We start from the raw sequence: 23,121 nt of genomic DNA on the forward strand, positions 1-23,121 counted from the left end.
GCTTCTCATTACATGCTCTACCTTCACATATTTGCCACTGCGTCATAAGAATTTTATTGTCCAGTTTTATCTTTATTTGAGTTTTATTTGTTTGTATGATTATTTGTTAGTATATTTTGAATCAGACAATTTATTTAAGCATTTGATAGCTCAATGTTAAGAGAGTTGAATGAAAACCTGTTTTGAGAATCATCTCTCCCATTTGTCTTTAACATAAATGGTGTTATTAACTCTACGTACCACACGCAACACCACCACCTGGAATTATTAAAAGAACCATTATATCCACCATAACGCCATTGTTTATGATAAATGTTGATAGCGGTGGGTATTAAGGGTGTGGAAGTGGATGATGCTAAGAGTGATGAAGGTAGACCCATACATAAGCATATTGGAGTAATCTCTTTACCTACACACCTCAAATCAGTACCAAATTCATAGCTAGCATTAAAATCAATTTATCTATCATATAAGCTACACATAGTATAGCTTCTATAGTGAAATTATAGTATTATGTCCTTAGTATAGCTTCCATATCAGCTCTCTCAAACTACAGTATCATATCTATATCTGCTCTCTCAAAAGACGGTATCCTCTCTCTCCCAAATTAAAAAATTAAATTACGGTATTATGTCTATATCTGCTCTCTCAAATGACGGTATCCTCTCTCAAACAATAGTGTTACCAGAAAACTACATCAATACAATTTATTTACCTCCAATTTCTCAATATGCTGTGTATGTTTTCTAAACATTGACACCACTAATAGTCATAGTATATTTCTGAACTACTATATATAATGCATAAAACCCAAACAATTGGTGAAAAAAGATATAAGGGATGGATGGTAATCAGTCAAAACAATGAGAGAGATAAGAGTCTATATAGTATATATATACATAGTATATATATGAATGAATAAATCATGAGTGATTAGGAGGTTGAAGATTTTGCAAGTTACGATTCAGATCCTATAAAAATTCCTCCTTGCAATTCTTGAGCCTTAAAAATCTCTTTGTCTAACTTTGTCCTCTCTCTCCCTCCCTCTTCTTTCTCTCACTGCAACTACTACCTCCTTGTATCTCCTCCTCCTCTACTTCATCTCCATTGATTTTTGTCCTCTCTCCCTTCCTCTTCTTTCTCTGCAACTACTACCTCCTCCTTGTATCTCCTCCTCCTCTACTTCATCTCCATTGATTTGGTTGTTGAGAGCTTGAGATCAAATGCGTAAAGATAGTGAGCAATGGTGGAAGTTGTCGTGGAGAAGAAGGCGCGAAGGATTGTGAGGGGGAGGTGGCATGTGGAAACGAGCAATGAGGCGGTGGCGAAAACTACATCAATACAATTTAATTACATCCAATTTCTCAATATGATGTATATGTTTTCTAAACACTGACACCACTAACAGGCATAGCATATTTCTGAACTACTATATATAATGTGTGGGTTGTCATGAATTCATCAAATTACTATGCTATAATGCGTGGGTTGTCATGAATTCATCAAATTGCTATGCAAGAGGGAGTAGTTAAGCATGAAACTAAGCATTTCTCCATCATGATGCCATTCACAAGTTATCATAGGCACATAATAGATTTTGGCTCCGGCATGCATATGTTATTTTCATTTGTTTAGAAAAGGCCATGAGTTTAGGACGTTTTGGATCAATGAAGGTTTCCAGAATTACCGTCATAGAATACAATTTGCTGTTCTTCCGAGATTCGTACAAATCCACCCTGTTCCAAGTTCCAACCACCAAACAAGCATTGTTCTGTACTGAGAAGAGCACTACCCCATAGATAAAATTCATTTTGAGAAATTAATCAATTTTTGATGAACATGAGTCCATCCTCCAGCAGTCCAGCACACGGCTCGTTGGACTTTTTCAGTGACAAATAAAAAAAAAATCCATTTACCGCCCCCTCCCCCCAATGAACTTTTTCGCTGAAATGCTTGACCCCCTAAATATTTTTTCAGCTCATTTTACACTCTGAACTATTGAAAATAGTTCATCTTACTCCCTAACGATATTTGTCCTTTTCGTTTTTTTTATATAGGTCATATTATGCAATGAAATTTGGTGGTATTGATATATGCGTATGAACTTATCTCTCAACATTTTTTGGAATTGTTTTCGCTGTTTACATAGGTTGAAAGCAATAAAGCTAAATTTAAACATAGAGGTTTTAAATATCAAGCAAATAGTCATGAAAAAAATTTAAAATTATTTTAGAATTTTAATATTGGTGTTATTTATGGCTCTACAAAATCTAAAGCTTAAAATACGACTCATATAAATAGAAACAAGAAAATAAACGAGTAAAATGAATCGTTTATAATAGTTTATGAGAAAATAAATAGTTTACAAAGTTAAGTGATCCATCGCAATAGTTCGAGGGAGTAAATTTGACTTTTCTTAAGACATTATAGATACTATTTGAGGGTGTCCAATTGGACTTTATCCCCGTTCAAAGCCCTATTGCGTCCACAGATGGGACTAATAGCCCACAAGTGTTCCTTTTTTTTCTTTTTATATTTTTTGCGCGCGACGAGGAGGATAAGGAGCTCGCGAAGCCGCGCGGGCCACTCCGCCGCCTCCCATGTCCGCCGCCGCCGCCGTGCAGCCCGTGCTCCCCTCCTCCTCCGCCTCAACCGGAGGCCAGCAGCATCATGGTGTACTCACGGCTGACCGCGTGGCGGGGCTGCTCACCGGCTGCGCGACCCTCCGCCGAACCGGCGAGCTCCACGCCGCGGCGGTCCGCGCCGGCGTCGACGGCGACCGGGCGGTGGGCTTCCGCCTCCAGCGCGCCTACGCTGCATCCGGCCGCCTCGACCTCGCCGTCACGCTCCTCCGCCTCACGCCCGACCCCACCACCGTGTTCTACACCTCCGCCATCCATGCCCACTCCTCCCGCGGCCTCCACCTCGCCGCGCTCGCGCTGCTCTCCGAGATGCTGGGTAGGGGGCTCCTCCCCACCTCCCACACCCTCTCCTCCTCCCTCCCCGCCTGCCACGGCCTCGCCCTTGGCCGCGCCCTGCACGCCTACGCCTTCAAGCTGGCTCTCGCCGGCGACTCCTACGTCGCCACCGCGCTGCTCGGCATGTACGCGCGCGGGGGCGACGCCGACGCCGCGCGCGCGCTGTTCGACGAAATGCCCGACCCGCACGTCGTGTCCGTCACGGCGATGCTCACCTGCTACGCCAAGATGGGGGCGCTCGACGACGCGCGCGAGCTGTTCGACGGGATGCCCAGCAAGGACTTCATCTGCTGGAACGCAATGATCGACGGCTACACGCAGCACGGGAGGCCGAACGAGGCGCTCCGGTTGTTCCGGCGGATGCTGCGGTCAGGTGTCGATCCCGATGAGGTGGCCATCATTCTTGCGCTCTCTGCAGTCGCGCAGCTCAGCACGGCAGAGTCCGGGAGGTGGCTTCATTCCTATGTCAAGAACAGCCGGCGAGTTCAGCTCAATGCCAGGGTTGGCACGGCGCTCATTGACATGTACTGCAAGTGTGGCAGCCTGGAGGACGCCGTGTCAGTGTTCAACAGCATCGGCGACAAAGACATCGTCGTCTGGAACGCCATGATCAACGGGTACGCGATGCACGGAGATAGCAGGAAGGCACTGGAGATGTTTCCGCAGCTGCGGTCACAAGGCCTCTGGCCAACTGACATCACCTTCATCGGCTTGCTCAATGCCTGCAGCCATTCTGGGCTTGTCGACGAAGGCCGCCAATTCTTCCAATCAATGGAGGAGGAGTACGCCATTGTCCCCAAGATCGAGCACTACGGTTGCATGGTCGATCTCCTCGGCCGTGCCGGGCTCATAGAAGAAGCATTCCACCTTGTCCAGAGCATGACGATCGCCCCTGACACCGTCATGTGGGTGTCACTGCTCGCCGCGTGCCGGCTTCACAAGAACATGGCGTTAGGCCAGCAGATCGCCGACTATCTCGTCGCCGGTGGACTTGCCAACTCCGGTATGTACATCCTCCTGTCGAACATCTACGCGGCTGTTGGTAACTGGGAAGAAGTTGCAAGAGTAAGGTCCATGATGAAGGCCAGTGGCATCCAGAAGGAGCCCGGGTGCAGCGCCATCGAGGTCGGCCGCAAGGTCTACGAGTTCGTCGCCGGCGACATGAGCCATCCTCGCACCGACGAGATATACGCCATGGTGGAGAAGATGAACGGGATTGTGAAAGAGCAGGGACATGTTCCACAGACCGAGCTGGTGCTGCATGATCTGGATGAGACGACCAAGGAGAAGGCATTGGCAGTTCACAGCGAGAAGCTCGCCGTTGCGTTTGGGCTCATAAGCACGGCGCCCGGGGAGACGATCAAGATCGTCAAGAACCTGAGGGCGTGCGCCGATTGCCATGCCGTGTTGAAGCTGATATCGAAGATCACTGGGAGGAAGATCGTGTTCAGGGACAGGAACAGGTTTCACCATTTCGTTGATGGGTCATGCACTTGCGGGGATTACTGGTGATGCTGCCATGGCGTCTCACAGCTCATAGGATTGATTTGGTTTTGGTATTGCTACTAGATTTTGGTAGAATAGAATGGAGTGTTGATGTTTGGCTTTGCTAAAAATCGAGTTAGTATAGGTTACATTTTACAGTCTGCTTCCGGCTTTCCTGATCATGTTAATTTGCAGCGATGTTGGGACATCTTATTATAGAAAACAAAATCAAGTTGTACCATTCAAAGTGTAATTCTAAGCATCATTCTACAATTTCATGCGCCAAGGAGCCAACAAACTAGCATCAAAACATCTACCAGTCCACAGCAGCTAGCACAACCTGTTCCATGGCAAGGATCAGTTGGCACATTCACACCTGACCTGAGGGTATTCATTCCATAATAATTAAAAGTTAGTAACAGGATACTCACAAAGAACCAAAGGAGTTTTATTCTAACACAAGACTCCACAATTACATACTCCCTCCATCAGTCCATCCCTTATATTTCAGGACGGAGAGTACCGAGGCTTTCGCAGCTTCTAACATTATGTGGTCTGCCTTCCCCATCATCTTTTTCACGCCATCGTGAGAATTTCATCGTACAGTTTTGTGTGTATTTGAGTTTACTTTTATTTTTTGTATGATTATTTCTTAGTATATTTGATAGGTTGATGTTAGGAGAACTGTGCATAAATAAACCAAGCAATCTCCTCACCTGCAAAGCTCAAGACTAATATGTATTGCACTGCATAAGTTTATCTTGAGAGATTTGGCACAATAAGTGTCTCCATGTGTGATAAGATTATAAACAGATCAAGAAACGAAGGTACATTATAATAGGTTTCATAACTTAAATACGACAGATGACAACTAAAAATTGACTTTTGGGTGCCAAACTATTATAACATAAATTTAATCTAGTTAACATAAAGTGCAAAAGATCTGAGTCTTCAAAGCAGAGTATAGGATATAGTGGTTTGATGTCATGTCAATAACAGATAACTCGACAGAGTTGTTTAAACACTAACGGCGTTGTAACCGCAAAACTTGATAAACACAAATCATTTTCATCCAATCTCTCAATATGTTGTATAAGTTTCTAAACATTGACATTGGCACCAAAGTGCAGAAGATCTTAGTCTTCAAAGCAGAGCATAGGATATAGTGGTTTGATGTCATGTCAATAACAGATAACTCGATAGAGTTGTTTTAACACTAACGGCATTGTAACCGCAAAACTTGATAAACACAGATTATTTTCATCCAATCTCTCAATATGTTGTATAAGTTTCTAAACATTGACATTGGCACCACTAGCAGGCTTCACATATTTTTGATTAACTCTCTATATATATATACCCATTGTTATGATATATATATACACACACCCGTTGTTATGAATTCATCAAATTGATGTGCAAGAGGTTTTGGGAGTAGTTAAGCATGAAACAAGCATTTCTCCATCATGGTACCATCCACAATCACAAGTTATTATTAGGTTCTGGCTCCGGCATGCAAAGTTATTAGGGCTATTAGGTTCTGGCTCCGGCATGCATATGTTGTTTTTGTTTGTTTAGAAAGGGCTAAGAGCCTAAGATGTTCCGGATCAATGAAAGCTTTCCAGATTACCACGAGATAATTCTATTTGTACTTAAGTACAAATCCACTCTATAGTGTTAAATGTAGATGGTGACTCTATAGAGAAGGAAACAAGTCACCATCTACAGTCTGTCCTTTAGACAAACTTGCTTTACTGTTTGGAACTCAGGGAGCCTGTTTCAGATTTTTCCTGACCGCGTCTGCAGTAATCTATGTGCATTGAAGGCATATATATATGTACTACTATAAGTAAGAAAATCAAGCTGTATCGTTCAAAGAATAATTCTAAGTAAGCATCTTTATACAATTTCATGCACCATGTGCCAAAAAACTAATATAAAAACATATATGTGAAATAACTTGAAACAAAACACCAGTCGACAGTGGCACAACCTGTCCCATGCCAAGGATCAGTGGACACATTCAACACCCGAATTGGTAACTAAATAGTTACAAGCTACTCATTCAAGAATAACTAAAAATAGTTACAATTTAATGGAGTTTTCGTCGGCGAGCCCGGGAGGCTGCCCGGGCTAGCTGGGCGGTGGCTCCGCCCTTGCTTCTAATCAATGGATTATTGTGTGATGCTTGTGCTTCCGTCTAGTAAGCTGGTCTGCTGGCTCATATATCATCATGCTCCCATCATCACATCATTATTGTCGTAATTTCACATGGCTTCTTGGGTGAGAGAAGCTAATTACAAATCTTACACAAGGAAGTGTGCACCTTGGCCAACGGATCAAAGGTTATTGCTATCATCCTGAGATCAGTTGCCCATCGAAATAGTTACCTCAGAAAAACAACTTCATGTTTCACTCCTTCAATACCATGTACTTCCACTTCTTGAAAATCCAAGGAGATGTGCTTAGTTTTCCAGTCATCTGGCTGACCACAAATACTTTACCCATCAGTCACCTAGTAATAACCATGCATAATACTAAATAAGGAGGATGCAATTTTACCTTCCAAGGCTGTAAGTCCACTATCAGTACATCCGTAGCACATGAAATACACAAGCTCCATAAGCATGGGGTCCTGATGATAACCGCAGGAACAGTTTCTCTGCATGTGGAAGTATAGTTATGTAGTCCATCATGTATTGCTTGTCATCAAGGTTCTGTTGCAGCAAAGTTTCGATTAGTCAAAAAGAAAGGACCGCATATACATCACATAGCCACGGAAAAACCACAGGCATCTTTTTGTTAAAAGAAAAACAAATGCAAGGGAACGAGAACAAGAACAAGTCAGCCTTGTCGTAATGCTAGAGGAAGTGTCGCAACATGTTCTAAAATATTAGCTATCATTATGCAAACGATGTCATTACCATCATATCACATATATATGTCCAGAACTAAGTCATAGTGTTACTTTCTAATTTTACTCTATAATCTAAACACCGAAAACCTATTAAACAATATTTTTTCTCTTTTAAAAAATTGAAGTATAGGTAATGAGGTTTAGTGATAAGGAAGCTTGTTAAGACTTTATTGAAGGGCAATTAGTTGGAATATACTCTATTCGTAAAAAAAAGAGTAATTGTAGCATTCAAAACATGGTAATTGTAGCATTCAAAACATGAATTAGTTGGGAGGGAAAAAACCTAAATGCCTCTCATTAAATCATTACTCAAATAAATCATTTTGAGTCTTAGATTTGAGCCGTGCATGTGAGGAAGTTGTCGGTTTGCTTATGCACAATTCTCTTAACATTGACCTATCAAACGTATAAATAAACTGTTATATGTTTATTCAAAGATTCATTGAGTTATACAAGAATATCAACAATAAGGAGTACGTAAGTTATTCTGATAGATTTGGCATCCAATCTCTCGATATGTTGTATTAGTTTCTAAACATTAACATTTGGCACACCACTAGCAATCTTCATCTATTTTAGATTGACTATATATATGCACACGACACACGAATTGTTATGAATTCATCATATTGATGTGTAAGAGATTTTGGAAGTAGTTATGTATGAAAAAAGTGTTTCTCCGTCATGATGCCATTTATAATCACAAGATATCATAGGTATACCAAAGGTACAGGCTCTGGCATGCATATGTTGTTTTCGTTTGTTTAGAAACTGGTAGAAGCCTAAGACATTTAGATCCTAAGACGCTCAGATCAATTGAAGCTTTCCAGATTACTGCAAGAGAATCCAATTTGTATTTCTTGTGAATCCAATTTGTATTTCTTGTGAGATTTGTACAAATCCACACTCTGTTCCAACCACCAAACAAGCATTATTATGTACAAGTACCACATACATAAAATTCACTTGAGAAATTCATTGAAATTTGGACGAATAATGGTCCTTCAGCTCATCAAAGTAAAAATAAATAAATAAATAATAGCAAAACAAATGTTACATCCTCCAATATTCGGCTTTCTACGCCGCTCCATCCATTATGGCCTATTCAAAACCCATTACATTGAGATATGAGCCGACTAACCTATACTGGGATTTTTCTTCTACGTCAAGTTTACCATTCACAATTTGAGTAGAAACAGAAAAATGAGGTTTGTCTTTGCTTTAAAAAGAGAGCAAATATAGAGATGGAAAAAAGTTCCCATTCCCAAACTTAAAGTCAGTCTTTGCTTCCGGTTTTCCTGACAGTTGCCTTGGAAACCTAAGTCAGTCTTTGCTTCCGGAAGTAACTGAGACTGAAGCGAGAAAAACTGAAGCAGAAGCTGCTTGGTGTGCCTCCAAAATGACCCCAACGTCACTACTGTATAACATCCCACGTTCAACTCCATTTTACCCTCGAATCTAAACACTAAAAAAGCTATTAACACCAAAAAATTGTCCATAAAAATTTTTGACCACCACACACATATTTTGAATCAATAACATAATAACTATGCAGAAGAACACAAATCATGGTAAACGATCATAGCAAGGTAAAATCAGAGTACCAAAGCTCTGTATACATAGTACTGCAACCAGGTAAAGGTGACACTAAAAGTGTACATAGTACTGCAACTAGGTAAAGGTGACACTAAAAGTACCAGCAACAACAACCGTTTTAAGTTTTAATTGCAGTTTTACCACCACAAGGTATCACACCACCAAAAAGTATCAGATACCAAAGATCAAGCAACATACTTACTAACCATAATAATGATCATCAGGTGTCTTGGTGAAATTGCTTTGCCGAAATTCATAGAACACCCCACTCGTATTCTGGTGTATTTCAAGGCAAGCCCCAGGGTGGACTGCTACAATCTCGCGTAGCTTCTGGCATGATTCCTCACTTGCATCAGCCATACAATCTAAAGTTATCGTCATTTTTTTAAGCGCTGGTGACACCAGGAACAGTAGCGCCACAAAGTTAAAATCATGCTCTGTTCCTCTGAAGCTGCGAATTTCTGCTTCCTCGAGACCATGCACGATGGCTTCCCATTCATTCCAGTCTGGGTGCTCATCACACTCGCAATTCGAATGGCAAGGACTATTCGCCTGAAATCAGTAGACAATATACTCATGGCTGATTGATTGGTATATAAACAAAATGAGGTGTGACAGGAAATAGCACTAAAAACAATGTAGTGTAACATTTAAGCCTAGAGTATTGTGCCCATAGTTGCAAGTTTGCGCATTTAATAATCTTTACAATGGAATATCTTAATGTTCATGCCTCATAGTATAAAAGTAGGCCTTCTCAAATACACCAATCATATGACAAACATAACCAATCTTAGAATTATATCCTAACAACGCTTTCAATGTTGACGTACCGAGTAACATATCAGCCCAATTACCACGAATTCAAATATATTTTCTATCTCAACATGACAGTGATAGAGATGAAATGGTTTGTATCACACCGGTAGTCACCTATGAAATCACAGGTGCATGGCGCAACTACCAAGGATAATACCTATGAAATCACATGTTCAGGAACAACTACCAAAATGGATGTGAACATAAAGCCAATCTAAACGACAGAACATTATAGAACAGGTAATGCTACACCCCCTGAGTCAGCAAAAAGAACTTCTAATTTGGAGTTTCTTGTGCCTTTGCGCATACATCAAGTTTTGTTATAGTTTACAAGCTAGCATACATATGAAAATAGGCACAGTTTAAGGTTCCCAACGAACCACCATAAACATCAGAGCTAAGTATCATATTCAAACCAACATGGTATGTGCTATTAGGAAATAAAGCCTTAGTAGTTTACCACTGTTCCATCAAGTAATGTCAGTTGTAATCTTTTAACACTGGGGCATAGCGAGAGCAAATAGAATACTGAAGTTCCAACTGAATGTCCTCTTGCGTACAACCATAAAGACATGGTATTCATGTTGGGAAGCTTGGTTATGTATTCCATCAAATATTCATATTTATCTAAATCCTGCACTAAATTAAAAAACAGTCAAAAATAAGAAGGGTCATATAAGATAGTACAAGAAATGCAGAAATATATAGTTTTATTCATCTGTCATAAGGAATGCTTTATAATTTAATATGAGCATTAAATTGACGGAAAGGTGAAAGGGGTGTTATCTATTTGGATATTCCATGGTCACAAACAAACAGTTGCATTGCTAATTCTCTATAAACAAACTCTGAGCATGAGTATCAACACTGAAGATTGATATGACGCGGAGGGGGAGGGTGGAATACAAAACATGGGACTTTCGAATTCAGCGTTTAGTGCTATGCTCTACACTTCTTTTTTTATCTGTTTGGCCAACAATAAGGAAACCTATACTTGAATTCTAGGCACATGATGCTTGATCATGAATAAGGAAACCTCTATGTGGTAATGTAATACAATTTGACCAAATAAACAAATACTCCATAAAGATAGGTTATATTTCTCAACTCTCGAGTTCTAACATAATAATTTCTTAATTTTCCACGTTTGAACTATGTGTGTTAATGATAGTTTTAGTTTTTTTTTAGCTTTAGCTACGCGTCTCAAATACTCTCCCCATTCCACTTGCCAAATTCGATGCATGCCGATGTCCGATACTCGCATTTACGTCTCGTAAACATTGCGAACATGCAACGATGGTACCAAAACAAGAACATAACAAAAATATGTCATTCATGTAACTACATATGCTTAATCCTCCCGTGCTTCCCCCTTAACTAATCTTAATGCTTAATGGTTCGATGTCGCAAAGAGAGTAAGAACCGTTTAAAGCATTTTCGCGGGAACTACTTGCTAACCTATTTCCACAATAGAGAGAGCAGGTGATAAGTACTCACTCTTTCATAGCTGAGCAGGAGGTCTAGACGGTAGACAGCCGAGAAGCGCCCCAAGAGCAACGCGAATTCCTGAATGATTGTGTTGTCCGGCCGACCAAAGACAGGAATGGTGAAGGCGGCGAGCTGCTGGAGGCGCGCGAAGCCGACGAACAGCACAGAACCTATATTAAACCGATCGCCCCATCGAAGAGACTCCAGATCCGGGGCATGGATCGAGCAATTCCACTCCTGGATGTAGTAGAAGCAGGATAGCAGTTCGAGCGTCCTGAGGCCGGGCGCCATGAGCGTGAGCTCCATCAATCCGGGGACGAACTCGAGCTCGAAATGGTGGAGGGAGTCGGAGTAGATGCCCATGGTGTCAATCCCGGTGCACATGGCGATGCGCAGGCGGCGCAGCAGCGGGCAGCGCGGCGTGGAGAAGGTGTGGCCGAAGTCGCCCCTGCCCCTGTGGTTGAAGTCGACGTGCTCCAGGAACATCTCGGTGAGGCGGGCGAAGACGCCGGATCGGGGGAGCTCCAGGTTGAGGAACTCGAGGCGGAGCCACAGCTTGGCGGCGGTGGCGAAGCAGGGGAGCTCGAAGGTCGGGGAGGGGGAGGCGAGGCCAAGGCCGCGGTGAGGGGCCATGAGGCGCCTCCGGGACATGGTGTTCCTGAAGTAGACGACGCCGTCGTGGGCGAGGCGGGGCGCGAGGAGGTGGAGCCAGGTGGCGGTGGCTCCGGCGGGGGAGTCGCAGCAGACGACGTCGACGTGGCGGAGGACCGGAGCGGTGTTGGCGGCGATCCCGGGGCCGACGCAGGGCGGGGTGGAGGGGAAGGGGAAGAGCAGCCTGGGGAGCTTGGAGGGGAGGCGGCGCCAGCGGCGGGAGAGGAGGATGGTCTGGCCGGCGGCGGGGGTGGAGCCGAGGCGGAGGAGGATGGAGCAGAGGAGATCGTCTGGGAGCGCGCTGATGCGATCCTCTCCTCCGCCGTCTGTTTCCATGCCGGCTCTCTCGACCTCGCCGTCGCCCATCGGAGGAGGAGGAGGCGGAGGCGGCGGCATTTTGGGTTTCGGCTCGGCGGAAGGGGGGTTTGCGAAATTTATCGGTGTTCGTGTCGCCATTTAAAGAAAGTAGGTCGAAACCCAATGGGCCTATAGGCTCACAACATTGGGCCGCACAGAGGCCCACGTTTGAATCATAACGGGCCTATCCAAACTGGGCCGTACCAGGCCACGTTTGAATCATATTGAACTATATGCCACTTTTAGATGTGGCAATTAATTATTTGCCACTGGACCCATATGTCATAGACACATGTGGACCCACATGTCATTGAGATAGGTGTGGCAAATAGTTAATTGCCAAATCTAAAAGTGGCAAATAGTTAAAAGCAGGGAGACTGAACTTTCGAACGTAATATTTTTCAATTTGAACTAATATGCCCAGGAGTCGAACAATCCTTCACTGAATCTGAACAGTTCTTTTGACAAAAACAAATTCCACCTTCTTGGCAAGGGGATAATACTATCAGGACTGACAGATAGGCCGAAATCTCAAACCAAAATTGCGAATCCATGAAGAAACAAGGCTAAATCTGAACCACCCATAGCATAAGAAACAAGCTCCGTTTGTCAAACGTTTTCATGAATTATTGGTAATTATTATTACAAAGCCATCGTTCAAGGGAAAAAGAATGACATTATTGTGTCAAACAAACAGCATTACAACATACAGGTATACAGCTCTATGAAGCAACTGAAAAACTGTAGCAAACTGAAAAATGTTCGACAATCTAGACAAAGCTGTTTTAACAGTTCATGGGGGTATTATGGTGAAACAAAGACGCTAACAATTCAGCCAACCTATAGTATCCGCTGAAATCACTATCAAACTCATGTGTCAACACAAGTTAAGGCCGCTACAACCGATCCTGTGGTGCTGAATGCCACGCTGACATCTGCATAGTCTTTCAGGTTCCTGCTTGTTTTTATTGATGGATACAGCCAGGGCTTGATTTTATCAACAAATGTGTCAGGATCTTGAGACAGAATGGCCTCCCAATCTACCTGAACCCCCTGAGGGATGCTAGCAGTGACATCCATGTTTGCTGCCAGAAATAAGCCAAGCAACACCACGTAACCAACGACAGCTGAACCTCTTGAAAGCGGCATGAAGTTGTACCTGCAGCACCCCACAAAAGCAATTGTCGTATCTTTTACGGGAGGAGAGAGAGAGAGAGAGGGAAAGAGAAGAGGTTGCAGTAAGTACCAGTAATATGTCATACGCAATATTGCTGCCTTCACAGCATCAAGCGTATCAGGGTCACGCGTCGGGTTCGTGTCACTACAATATGCCTCGCAAATGGCCTGCAGATCACAGAGCTATTAGTTTGTCTGAAACTGTAAATATTACAGAAACCTAAACACAAGTTGTCTGCTGCAGCATCAACTCTTTCTATTGCAACTCATGTGAAGTTCCAAGGCTCCCCATAATGTAATTCAACAGTGTACAACAATAAATTTAAAAGCATGTCATGGTTTCTAAGCTCTTCCTTAGAGAACCTTCCCCGATACCGTGTAAACTCAAGAGACCATAACCAACAAAGTTACAGTACAATAAATCTAACTGTACCTCCCAAGCTGCAGACATTTCTTCATCATATTCCTCCCACCTTGATGGTGTACAAGGTGTTCGTATTGCAAAGTCGAATCCTGTCTTGCCCCTGCGATGCCATCATGATACAAGTAAGCAGGAAAGCAGGAGGGTGTAGCAAAACAAAGAGAACTGATTAAGCAACTTACATGTTTTGAGTGGTAATTCTTGTCCCTTCAAGACGCCTCCTGAAAGAGCCCAAACTTTGTTATTAAATAAGCACAAGGGTAGTGCAACACTGTTTGTAAGTACTTTGCTGCAGTTTCACATGGGAGAACAACAAACACATCCTAGTAAATATCCGAGCAAGTAAAAGGTATTTACCCCTGAAATGCAATGCTGTCGCATCTAGTAGAGACCCAGTAGGTCTCACCAACTATATGGTACAACTCCGAGCACGACGACGCAACTTCTATCTGCAGGTTTAATTATCATGAGAAAATAACACATTAAGCTTCATGCTATCTATTGGAAGAAGGAAAATGATGCAACAAAGAAAATATGCTAGAATCAATCAAAGTGCTGTTGAACACAGAAATTCATCAAAATGAAGCCCATCCTTCACATCTGCTTGATACCACTGCTTATGTAACTTATATTAGATATATGTAATGAGAAATACTAATATAGCATATTATACAAATGCTACATCACCCTGAATGCCCTTTTGGAAACTTTCCTCAACTCCAATGTGGAATGCTAGAACTTTCCCTTTGTTCCTCTTAGGGCTTGGAATTGTATTGTATAAACTTACTCTAGGTGCAAAAGAAACATTGATATGTCATGACTCATGCATGAGCTATGACATTCAACAGCCTATTGTATAACTTACCTTCTTCAACTTTTCAATATCTGTAAGGAAGATTGCACGATCCTCCGCATTATTGACATATTTCAAGTCAAGCATGATATTCTTTGCAGCTTCCAAAACACTGCCATGTTATACAAAACAAGTTAAGACCATTACTGACCCAGACCATTACTGACCCACTGCAAATTGCCACACGTCAAAGTAAAAAGATAGTGGTCATTTCCTAACCTTTGGTAATATGGATAGTAACGAATTATTTTTGCTTGGCCTAGAAGCATCGGGGTATGAGAACCAAATCCAGAATTGAACTCTTCACTGGTACCAGAAAAATTTAAGCAAGAGAATGATTGACAAAATAAAATTTGTACGCATGAGAATGATTGAAAAAATAAGAATGATTCAATAATTAATTCTTTTCACCAGAAATTAACTCACCTTAGCTTATTGATCCAAACAACTGGGTCACAAGGTTCAGAAATTTGTCTCCATTTAACAGCAATATTATAGACATCATGCCAGGAGAGAGAAATTCCAGAGGAAATCCTGTCTTCATTTGGACTGGATGTTGGTGATCCAGACAAAGTACTTGTGCTGCAATACCCTCCCCTGTTCTGGCACGCGTTAAGCTTATCCCTTCTCCTAACTAACTTTGCATTGTTCTTTGGATTTCTCAGAAAGCGCCATGCTTTGGAAACTTTCTGGGCAATCTCAATAGCAGCCAACCCAGCCATTCGGTACTACAAGAAAAAATATACTAGCATTAGATCACTAATCAGTAAAATGTACTTATAAAGCAAAATTATCGGAATCGGGATCATTTTGTTATTCATGATTCATGAAATGCGTTTAGAAACTATATGACCAGATTAATCAGCTGAATCATGAATTAAAAAATGAGGCACGACGCTTCGACTTAAACTGGAGAAGGGACAAATTATGACATAACAAGGCACAAACAAGGAGAACTGAACTGCATACCTACCCAACATCAAGACAGGATTTCTCACTAGCATGTACAGAAAGGCAAAAAGGAAATGACCATTCATCAAAACAATTTTATTCCTCAAAAGGAAAGAACCACCAAACTTAGGAGCATTAGTTGGACTATTAAAAAATATTGGCATATTGCGATTTGTTCAAGTTCAAAAGGATCTTCTACATAGCTTTAACACAATATATTTTATCTTTCAAACCAACCTTTAGGCACCAAAATAAGAAATTGATAAAAAGAACATAGTAACATATAAGCCTTATTTACTCTTTTGGTGATATTCTCCACAAGAGTGTAATGCAATCAGACGGTGATAGAAAAATGAGATCATTCTACAGAAGTAGAGATGAACAAAGTGGATACAAATATAAGGACCAACATGTTTTGCCTTCATCAAATGTTTGATCCCATTCACACTTACGTCCCCCTTAATTGTTATGAAACATCACACCAGTGATGTTGATCATTTTAACAAGGTAACTCAGATGATGAAAAAGAAATACATAATCTGGAAAGCTCGGTGAGTGATACCTGGCGTTGATTCGGCAAGAAGCCACGACAATTATATTGTATCTTCTTCCCAATTGAATCTGCAGCTAGGATAAGAGTTGTCTGATGCTTTGTGAATTTGAAGTCTTGCTTGTTAAGGCGTCCACTTCTCAGTGAGATCCGTAACGGTGGTTGCCGATAGACCTTTTCAGCCACATTTTTAGGATGCAGTCGTTTGCACCAATATTCCTATATTTCACATAAACCTTTAGTTAGTGCATCACAAAGATCAAGGTTCTGCAATAGATTTTAGAGAAAACTCAACCTTGAACAGTGGGTCAACATCATCATCAATGTTAAACTGAGAGAACTCTAAATTGGCCTTTGAAGCAGTATACAGAGCGATTTCCTTCTGCAAGGAATATCAGGCAAGAAAACCAGGGTTAGTAGCAAAAGAAACAATGACATGACCCCAGATATAGAACAGAAGATAATGTTAGTTAGTAGAGAACCCGGGAGTCCAAGACTCCAAGATAAAGAAGTGCTTGCGTTCAAATAAAGCTGCTTGATCTGAGGCAAACAGACAAAAGTTTTGATTATGCATCATGCTAGTGCTAGTTGTTGCGAGAGAACAACAATAGTTATGTAAAGAAAACTTTGGCCCCGTTTGCAAAATTATAAGATAACTTAACAATCACAGTAAGTTTTGGACTCGATGTGAGATTTGCATTCCTAATGAAATATAGGTATCTAATACTGTAGTTATAAGCTCGTTAATTATGGATAGCCTGTAGCTTTAAAAACTTTCTGTGGATTTCTAAGGCGAAAGAAAGGGTTGATACTCTAGTCGTAGTGGGATGCAATGCCTATATTCCTTTTCATCTCCTCGAATGGATTTCAGATCTTTAGACCAGGGAATTCATGGTATTGGCATAAGGAACAAGCTCCATGGAAAAAGCAATTGAAAGGGAATAAATTATGTACCTGATAGAAGGCCAAACATTGTAGCACAAATTTATCCATGGAGTCAAGCTCCAAGTCGAGGACATCATCATAATCTTTGATCTTCAAAGGAAAAAGGATTTTTTTTGTTAAAAAAGCACAAAATGTAGTAGTATATACTAGTATAGATGACAAAATAGACATAGATGCAGTCATGCAACTGATGGCAGAATGATAGCTTTAGAGCAGTCACAATCATTATCATCCCTAATAAAGTTTAAATTAGCATTTGCCGGTTCACTAAATTAAACAGTAACATACCGCGGCCTTGTACTCTCCAATCGCATGATGACAAGAGGCACGCAAGTATAGGCACTCTATATTTGAACTCTCATGTTTTAAAGCAACCGACAGATCTTTGATAGCACTCCTGCAAAACCAAAATTAGCTTTAAGGGGAGCTTAGAAGATACAAGTTTGAGACAGGAACTAGGACAGACAGCACTTGCCCAAGCCAATGAAAGCAATCAATGTGGGAGGGCAAACAAGTAAATATATGTTACATTTGAGTTGAGAACCAAATTTCCAGATGCATATCGTAAAATTTACAGAAGACGCATAGAAATAGGCTAAAGTAGAATATGAACCAAGACATTTTCTGGTTCTAGCTTAAGTTGGTAATAAAACAGGAAACCCAGAACTCAAGATCATGTAAAAGTTTACAAGTATTAAATATGGCAGCTTCTACGTAACTAGATCACATTTATGGTCTGTATGCCCCATTAATCTTGGGGCCATTAACTAATAAACTAGACACCAAATACTATGGCACTAACAGGAGAGTAACTACACTTGGAAATTCATTATCAGTAATCACATCGACATAAAACAGTATGCCCACTAAACTAAAGAGACCTAACAATTATGAATAAATGATGAAAATATGTCATAGATGTATGACTTAGACAGGAAAAAGAAGTAAATGAAAATAAGTGTGGACATAAAAATGTAGATGTAGAGAGGTAGCATATGTCTACTCATTCCATGGTACAGAATTCATGTTATTATACCATGGGAAATAAGCAACAGCAGAAAGGGTTACCTATGTTTACCCATTCCATGGTAGAGAATTCCACGTAGATGGTATGCTTTTCCAAAGCTAGAAGCAATCAAGAAAAATACATAAATGGGCAAAGAAATAAATAAGCCAATCACGTAGATGAAAGAAGGAATACCTAATACATGAAATTTACCTGACATCAATTTGAAGAACTTTCTCAACATTATTCAACATCTTCTCTGGACAACCTATATCAAGGTAAAGCTACCACACAAGACACCCAAGTAGCCAAATATCAGTTACTTGACACAAGTATGTGTATAGAAATATTAACATGAATGAAAATGTGTACAAAAGATAACTTGACAGAAGAAACTATAAGACATGGAATTGCACGTCCATAAGACAACAGAACTCACCTGAGATAGGTGAGCCCAACTGTCAAGGAAGTTCTCATCATATTTTATGCCAAGGAGATGCTCATCTTCAGCACGTTTGTACTCCCCAAGTGCCGAAAGAGTTAGTCCCTGAAGCAATAAGAAGATTAATACTCTGCAGATACATGGCAAATTTCCTAAATGTTGTATGTCATTTAAGATGGTTAATTCCAACCTTAACATATTTTTAGCATGCAAGTTAACTTAGTCAAATTACAAATCCTGTGTTACTTACTTAAGTGGCAGGAGTCCCTACAGAAGAAATCCAATGGATAATCCCAAAATTATTGTATCAAAAATGGTGGAAAAGTGGAATAAAGTGCTGTTTTGGTGCATAAGGAAAATATTTCCATATGGTTATTGGATGAGAGAACTTGAAGTTTGTGGGTAACCAAACCTAGCAGGAGAAAACAGATTTTTCAGTGGAAACCCATTTACTTACTAAGTAGGTGTGTGCAGAACTGTTTTTCTTGTCACGCTTCACGCATGTTGAGAGATCTTCCACTGCCGCATTGTAGTCCTTGAATTTGAAGTTCACAATTCCTACCACAAGGATATGCTATCAGAATACAAGAGTAGGCAGTATGCTCTTGCAGTCTAGACATATTACTAGGGTGCACGAATCAAGCGTAAATGCGAAGTGAGATTCAACCATCGGTAAAGAAACTAACCTCTTTCATGTAAAATATCAGGAGAATTTGGTTCAAATTCCAATGCTTTAGTCAAGTCTTCAACAGCCTGAAAAGAACAGAATTAATGAGTTTAGATAACCCCTACTGCTTTTCTCAATATTGAATCCATGCTAGTGTTGATATTGTGACAACTACAGCGAGCTTGCCTCGGTGAACTCTCCTAAAGCAGCACGAGCTTGTCCCCGCCGCTTCCATGCCTCACCAGCTGATGGGTTTGATTGTATAGCCTGCCATCAAGAAAAGGCCACAAGGTCATTTTTACACAACTTGAAAGGAAAGAGTTAAGCATATAAAAGTTCAACCTTGGTGAAGTCAGAAATAGCAGAATCCAATTCTCTTTGAAATGCATAAGCTGTTCCTCTTCCAATCAGTGCCTCTGGATATGTTGGAGTTTCTCGCAGTATCTAAAGAGATCACAAGCAAAATTTCAGCTCCCTTTCCAATTACAACAAATACGCCCAAAAAAAACTGATATTAGACAAATACCTGATCAAAAATGGATATTGCTTGGTCATACCTTCCTTCATTCACCTGAATATGTATTGTGCAGAGATAATAGTCAGACTATTGAGTATAACATATCCTCCTAGATACTTTTAGAACCTTGAACATCAGGCTGTCAAACTCTAACGATTGTTTCTAGGGTAAAAAAATGCAATTGTTTTAAATGCAAAATGTGCCATCTGAACATGGTTATTCAAATGTTTACTGAGAGTAGTACATACTAACCGAAGCCATACTATTTGATAAACCGATAGTCAGAATTATAACAAATGGAATGTACCTGTGCAATGCCTCTGGAAAGGCGGAAATCCAAGCTTATGGATTTTGATGATTTTGATATTTTTGAAGCAAATAGTGTTTGATCTACTGCTACAGTTTCACCGGAACTTATGCTATCTGCCACATCTTCGATTTGGCTGTTTATTTCTTTTCTACCTTTTGCTTTGCTTTTCTTATCTGGCTTTGTTGTTTTCTTGGGAGTATGATGTGTCCCTGTTGTATCTTTTGTTGGACTGCTGCATTCTTTATTGTTGTCCGCTTTATTATCATTAGCCAATATCACAGCACCATTCGATATAACTCCAGAGTTCCCGATGTTTTCTTCACAAACAACAGTTTTTGTATCAGCCATTGTAGTTGCAGTGCATGATATGTCAACAACACGATCTTCGGATATAACAACTTTGGTATCACATGGCGATGCATCCACGACACGGTCTTCACACTCGATCGTCTCACAGATTTTAACAGAGGAAACCAATTCTTCCAACTCAAGCAATTGTTTCAGGTCCATTGTATCACGAACAGCAACCTCATGTCCTTGCTCCCAAACAGCCAAAGCTTCCTCTCTTTTCCCTAATGCAGACAAGGCCTTGCCTGAACCAAAAATATATATCATCATACAAAGTTTGCTAGAGGCATTTGCCTCAATAAAGGAGTATCTGGTTATAGAAAAGATGGGTCACTGTCTAGGTAAGTCTCATTGCAGATTTTTTTTTTCATTCAGGTGTTCTTGGATCACACGTAAAGATACTAGCATGAAGAAAAGAAAAATTCAGAAATGAAAGAAAGCATATATAATGCAGACTCATATCAAATCCACGGGCCCTGCCTGGTCATCATTATTCACTCCCGAGGTACTTGATAGAATAAATAATAATCATTGAACTATACCTAATAACAATATAGTCACACACTCACACTACATTTTTCTATCAGTTGCATGCGCTGATGAGAACACTGAACTCCAATATTCATGGGTCCATGAGCCCTACCAGACAGGCACAACAAGCAGTTATCAGGGGCATGCTTCATGCTCATCTATTAAAAATAAATGTTCTTTACAGTAAAATGCACTTAAACAAAACATAAAACTATCAGCATATGTCAAATAAGTCTTGTTAGCTATCTGCAGATACTTGTACTGTGAAATTAAGGGCATATATATGAACCAAATGAAATCTTGATATACTCCTAAAGACTAGATTTTATCTTCAAAAGTTAGCTATGATACCCTTGCAGGAGTCTACAACAAGGTTTACAAAGAAACTTCACTTGCCCATTCTAAAGTAAAAGAAAAGAACTACCGCAGAATGGTAAAATGGCATTTCAAAGCTAGCTTGCACTACACCAGAAATTATTGTCACTTCAACATGAACATTAGCATTTGCAAGGAGGGTTAAACTTTCTATATTAGAAGTAGATAAAAGGACATTCAATGCTAGCTCGCTCATGAATCAAAAGTTCAGATAAGCTCAAGTTCTCAACACCCTGGTTTCCTGGAACATTATAGCTATTACTTGTTTAGGATGGCACGCTTTCATTACTTTGTTCATAATAAGTTAAGGCCTTAATGGATTTGTCAGTAAAGATGCGGTCTTTCTCATCACTGAAAAGTTGATCCAGAGAGACCAGAAGACACAAAGATACTCAAGCTGGCTAGAGAGAGACAGATTTTTCCACTCATATCATTTGGTTGAAAGAAGATATTTTTGGTCAGAGATCAACTTCAATTCAGCAGTCCAACTTAACCTTGTACTGCTAACCAAAGGCGTGTCTTTGTTCCATTCAAGAAGCAAAGAACATTCATCCAAGATACTTGAGCTTATGACCTACTCCATCCATCCCAAAAATAACTAAGTAATAAGTTCTTCAATCAAGAAACCAGAAAATATTTTTTTTGATTAAACACTACACTAGTAACAGAACAAATCAATGCTATGAATCCAATACGAACCAGCTAACGAATATGATGAGTTGTAGTAGCGGCAATCCACAATGAAGAAGGAGGAAACCGCAAGGGAAGCAGAGGAGGAAGGAAACCTTTGAGCACGTAGGCCTGGAGCAGCGCCGGGTCCAGCTCCAGCGCGCGGTCGCAATCCTTGACGACGTGCTTGTGGAGCTCGAGCTGGGAGTAGCAGAAGGCCCGGTTGCTGCGAGAGAGAGGCACGAATCCGCGTCACAAACCCTAGACCAGATCAGAGATCCCGCGGATCGGCGAGCGAGAGATTACTAGAGACATTAGGACTAACCAGAGGTCGTGGATGGAGGACGGGGAGCGGGCGAGGTGCGCGTCGAGGATGCGGATGGCCTTGGACCAGTTGCGCCCCCCGCATACCCTCGCCAGCTCCGCGCGCTCCGACCCCATGACGGCGGCGCGCGGCGGCGGCGGCCGGTCGCCGGGGAAGGGGAGGGGAACGAGAGGTGGGAGGCGAGGCGAGGATGGATTTGTGAATTTGTGAGAGGAGGGAGGGATTAGTTACTCGTTTTCTCTCTCTCACTTGTGTTGTGTGGTAACTTTAGCACATGGGCCCCTCTCTTTTTCGGTTTTTTCTGTTGCGGTTTGTTTTTTTTTCCTCTTTTTTTTTATACTTATTAGGGTGTAACTTTGACACATGGGCCCCTCTCTTTTTCCTCTTTTTTTCTGTTGCGGATTTTTTTTTGTGTGTGGGGGAAGGAAGCAGGGCGCTTTGGTGCGTTTGGATAGATTAGTTATTTTTTCCCCTAAAGCCCCTGATATCATAATGGATTACAGAATGATCCTAGGTCCTCAGATGCAGGTTCAGTTGTTCAGACTCCAATGTGAAATGGATTGAAGGTTTTTATCACTTTGTTTTCCTTTTTTTTTTGTCGCTAATAAGTGTAACCGTTTATAATCGGTTATAGGGGAAACAATATGACATCTAAATATGCACCATTGGATTTGGAACATGAATCATCCTCTAGAAAAAAAATCACTTGCATCATTCATTTTGTAATGAAAGTTTGATGTATGTGAT

General features: G+C 41.1%; 3 protein-coding genes across 3 annotated transcripts; 1 reads left to right on the forward strand and 2 right to left on the reverse strand.

The window, feature by feature from the left end:
• Nucleotides 1–2,552: 2,552 nt before the first annotated feature.
• Nucleotides 2,553–4,759, forward strand: LOC127778848 (pentatricopeptide repeat-containing protein ELI1, chloroplastic). Its single transcript, XM_052305488.1, has one exon. The coding sequence runs from the start codon at nucleotides 2,601–2,603 to the stop codon at nucleotides 4,488–4,490; it is 1,890 nt and encodes a 629-aa protein (XP_052161448.1). The 5' UTR covers nucleotides 2,553–2,600; the 3' UTR covers nucleotides 4,491–4,759.
• Nucleotides 4,760–9,177: 4,418 nt separating this feature from the next.
• LOC127778419 (uncharacterized) lies at nucleotides 9,178–12,327 on the reverse strand. The gene is made up of 2 exons (XM_052305017.1): nucleotides 11,290–12,327; nucleotides 9,178–9,528 (listed from the first exon to the last, which is right to left on the reverse strand). Exons 1-2 carry the CDS (start codon nucleotides 12,325–12,327, stop codon nucleotides 9,178–9,180), a joined length of 1,389 nt encoding a protein of 462 aa, XP_052160977.1.
• A 566-nt stretch (nucleotides 12,328–12,893) lies between these two features.
• On the reverse strand, nucleotides 12,894–22,594 carry LOC127779328 (suppressor of RPS4-RLD 1). The gene is made up of 23 exons (XM_052306059.1): nucleotides 22,375–22,594; nucleotides 22,166–22,275; nucleotides 20,124–20,719; nucleotides 19,826–19,870; nucleotides 19,642–19,743; nucleotides 19,486–19,566; nucleotides 19,319–19,385; nucleotides 19,090–19,190; nucleotides 18,630–18,737; nucleotides 18,404–18,474; nucleotides 18,253–18,309; nucleotides 17,473–17,581; nucleotides 17,194–17,274; nucleotides 16,535–16,621; nucleotides 16,252–16,458; nucleotides 15,165–15,466; nucleotides 14,958–15,044; nucleotides 14,751–14,850; nucleotides 14,243–14,334; nucleotides 14,068–14,106; nucleotides 13,898–13,988; nucleotides 13,535–13,632; nucleotides 12,894–13,447 (listed from the first exon to the last, which is right to left on the reverse strand). The coding sequence occupies exons 1-23, from the start codon at nucleotides 22,488–22,490 to the stop codon at nucleotides 13,159–13,161; spliced, it is 3,036 nt and encodes a 1,011-aa protein (XP_052162019.1). The 5' UTR covers nucleotides 22,491–22,594; the 3' UTR covers nucleotides 12,894–13,158.
• Nucleotides 22,595–23,121: the final 527 nt, after the last annotated feature.

The sequence above is a fragment of the Oryza glaberrima genome, chromosome 7 (genome assembly GCF_000147395.1).
Source record: "Oryza glaberrima chromosome 7, OglaRS2, whole genome shotgun sequence".
Classification (NCBI taxonomy): Eukaryota; Viridiplantae; Streptophyta; class Magnoliopsida; order Poales; family Poaceae; genus Oryza; species Oryza glaberrima.

Bases quoted from the DNA above. Each gene is read 5' to 3' on its own strand.
- LOC127778848 (XM_052305488.1), top strand. From the start codon at position 2,601: ATGTCCGCCGCCGCCGCCGTGCAGCCCGTGCTCCCCTCCTCCTCCGCC.
- LOC127778419 (XM_052305017.1), bottom strand. From the start codon at position 12,327: ATGCCGCCGCCTCCGCCTCCTCCTCCTCCGATGGGCGACGGCGAGGTC. The intron at 9,529-11,289 runs GTGAGTACTTAT...TACTGATTTCAG, and splicing joins TCCTGCTCAGCTATGAAAGA to GCGAATAGTCCTTGCCATTC.
- LOC127779328 (XM_052306059.1), bottom strand. From the start codon at position 22,490: ATGGGGTCGGAGCGCGCGGAGCTGGCGAGGGTATGCGGGGGGCGCAAC. The intron at 19,871-20,123 runs GTACATTCCATT...ATACATATTCAG, and splicing joins TTTCCAGAGGCATTGCACAG to GTGAATGAAGGAAGGTATGA. The intron at 14,335-14,750 runs GTAAGTTATACA...TTAAACCTGCAG, and splicing joins ATATTGAAAAGTTGAAGAAG to ATAGAAGTTGCGTCGTCGTG.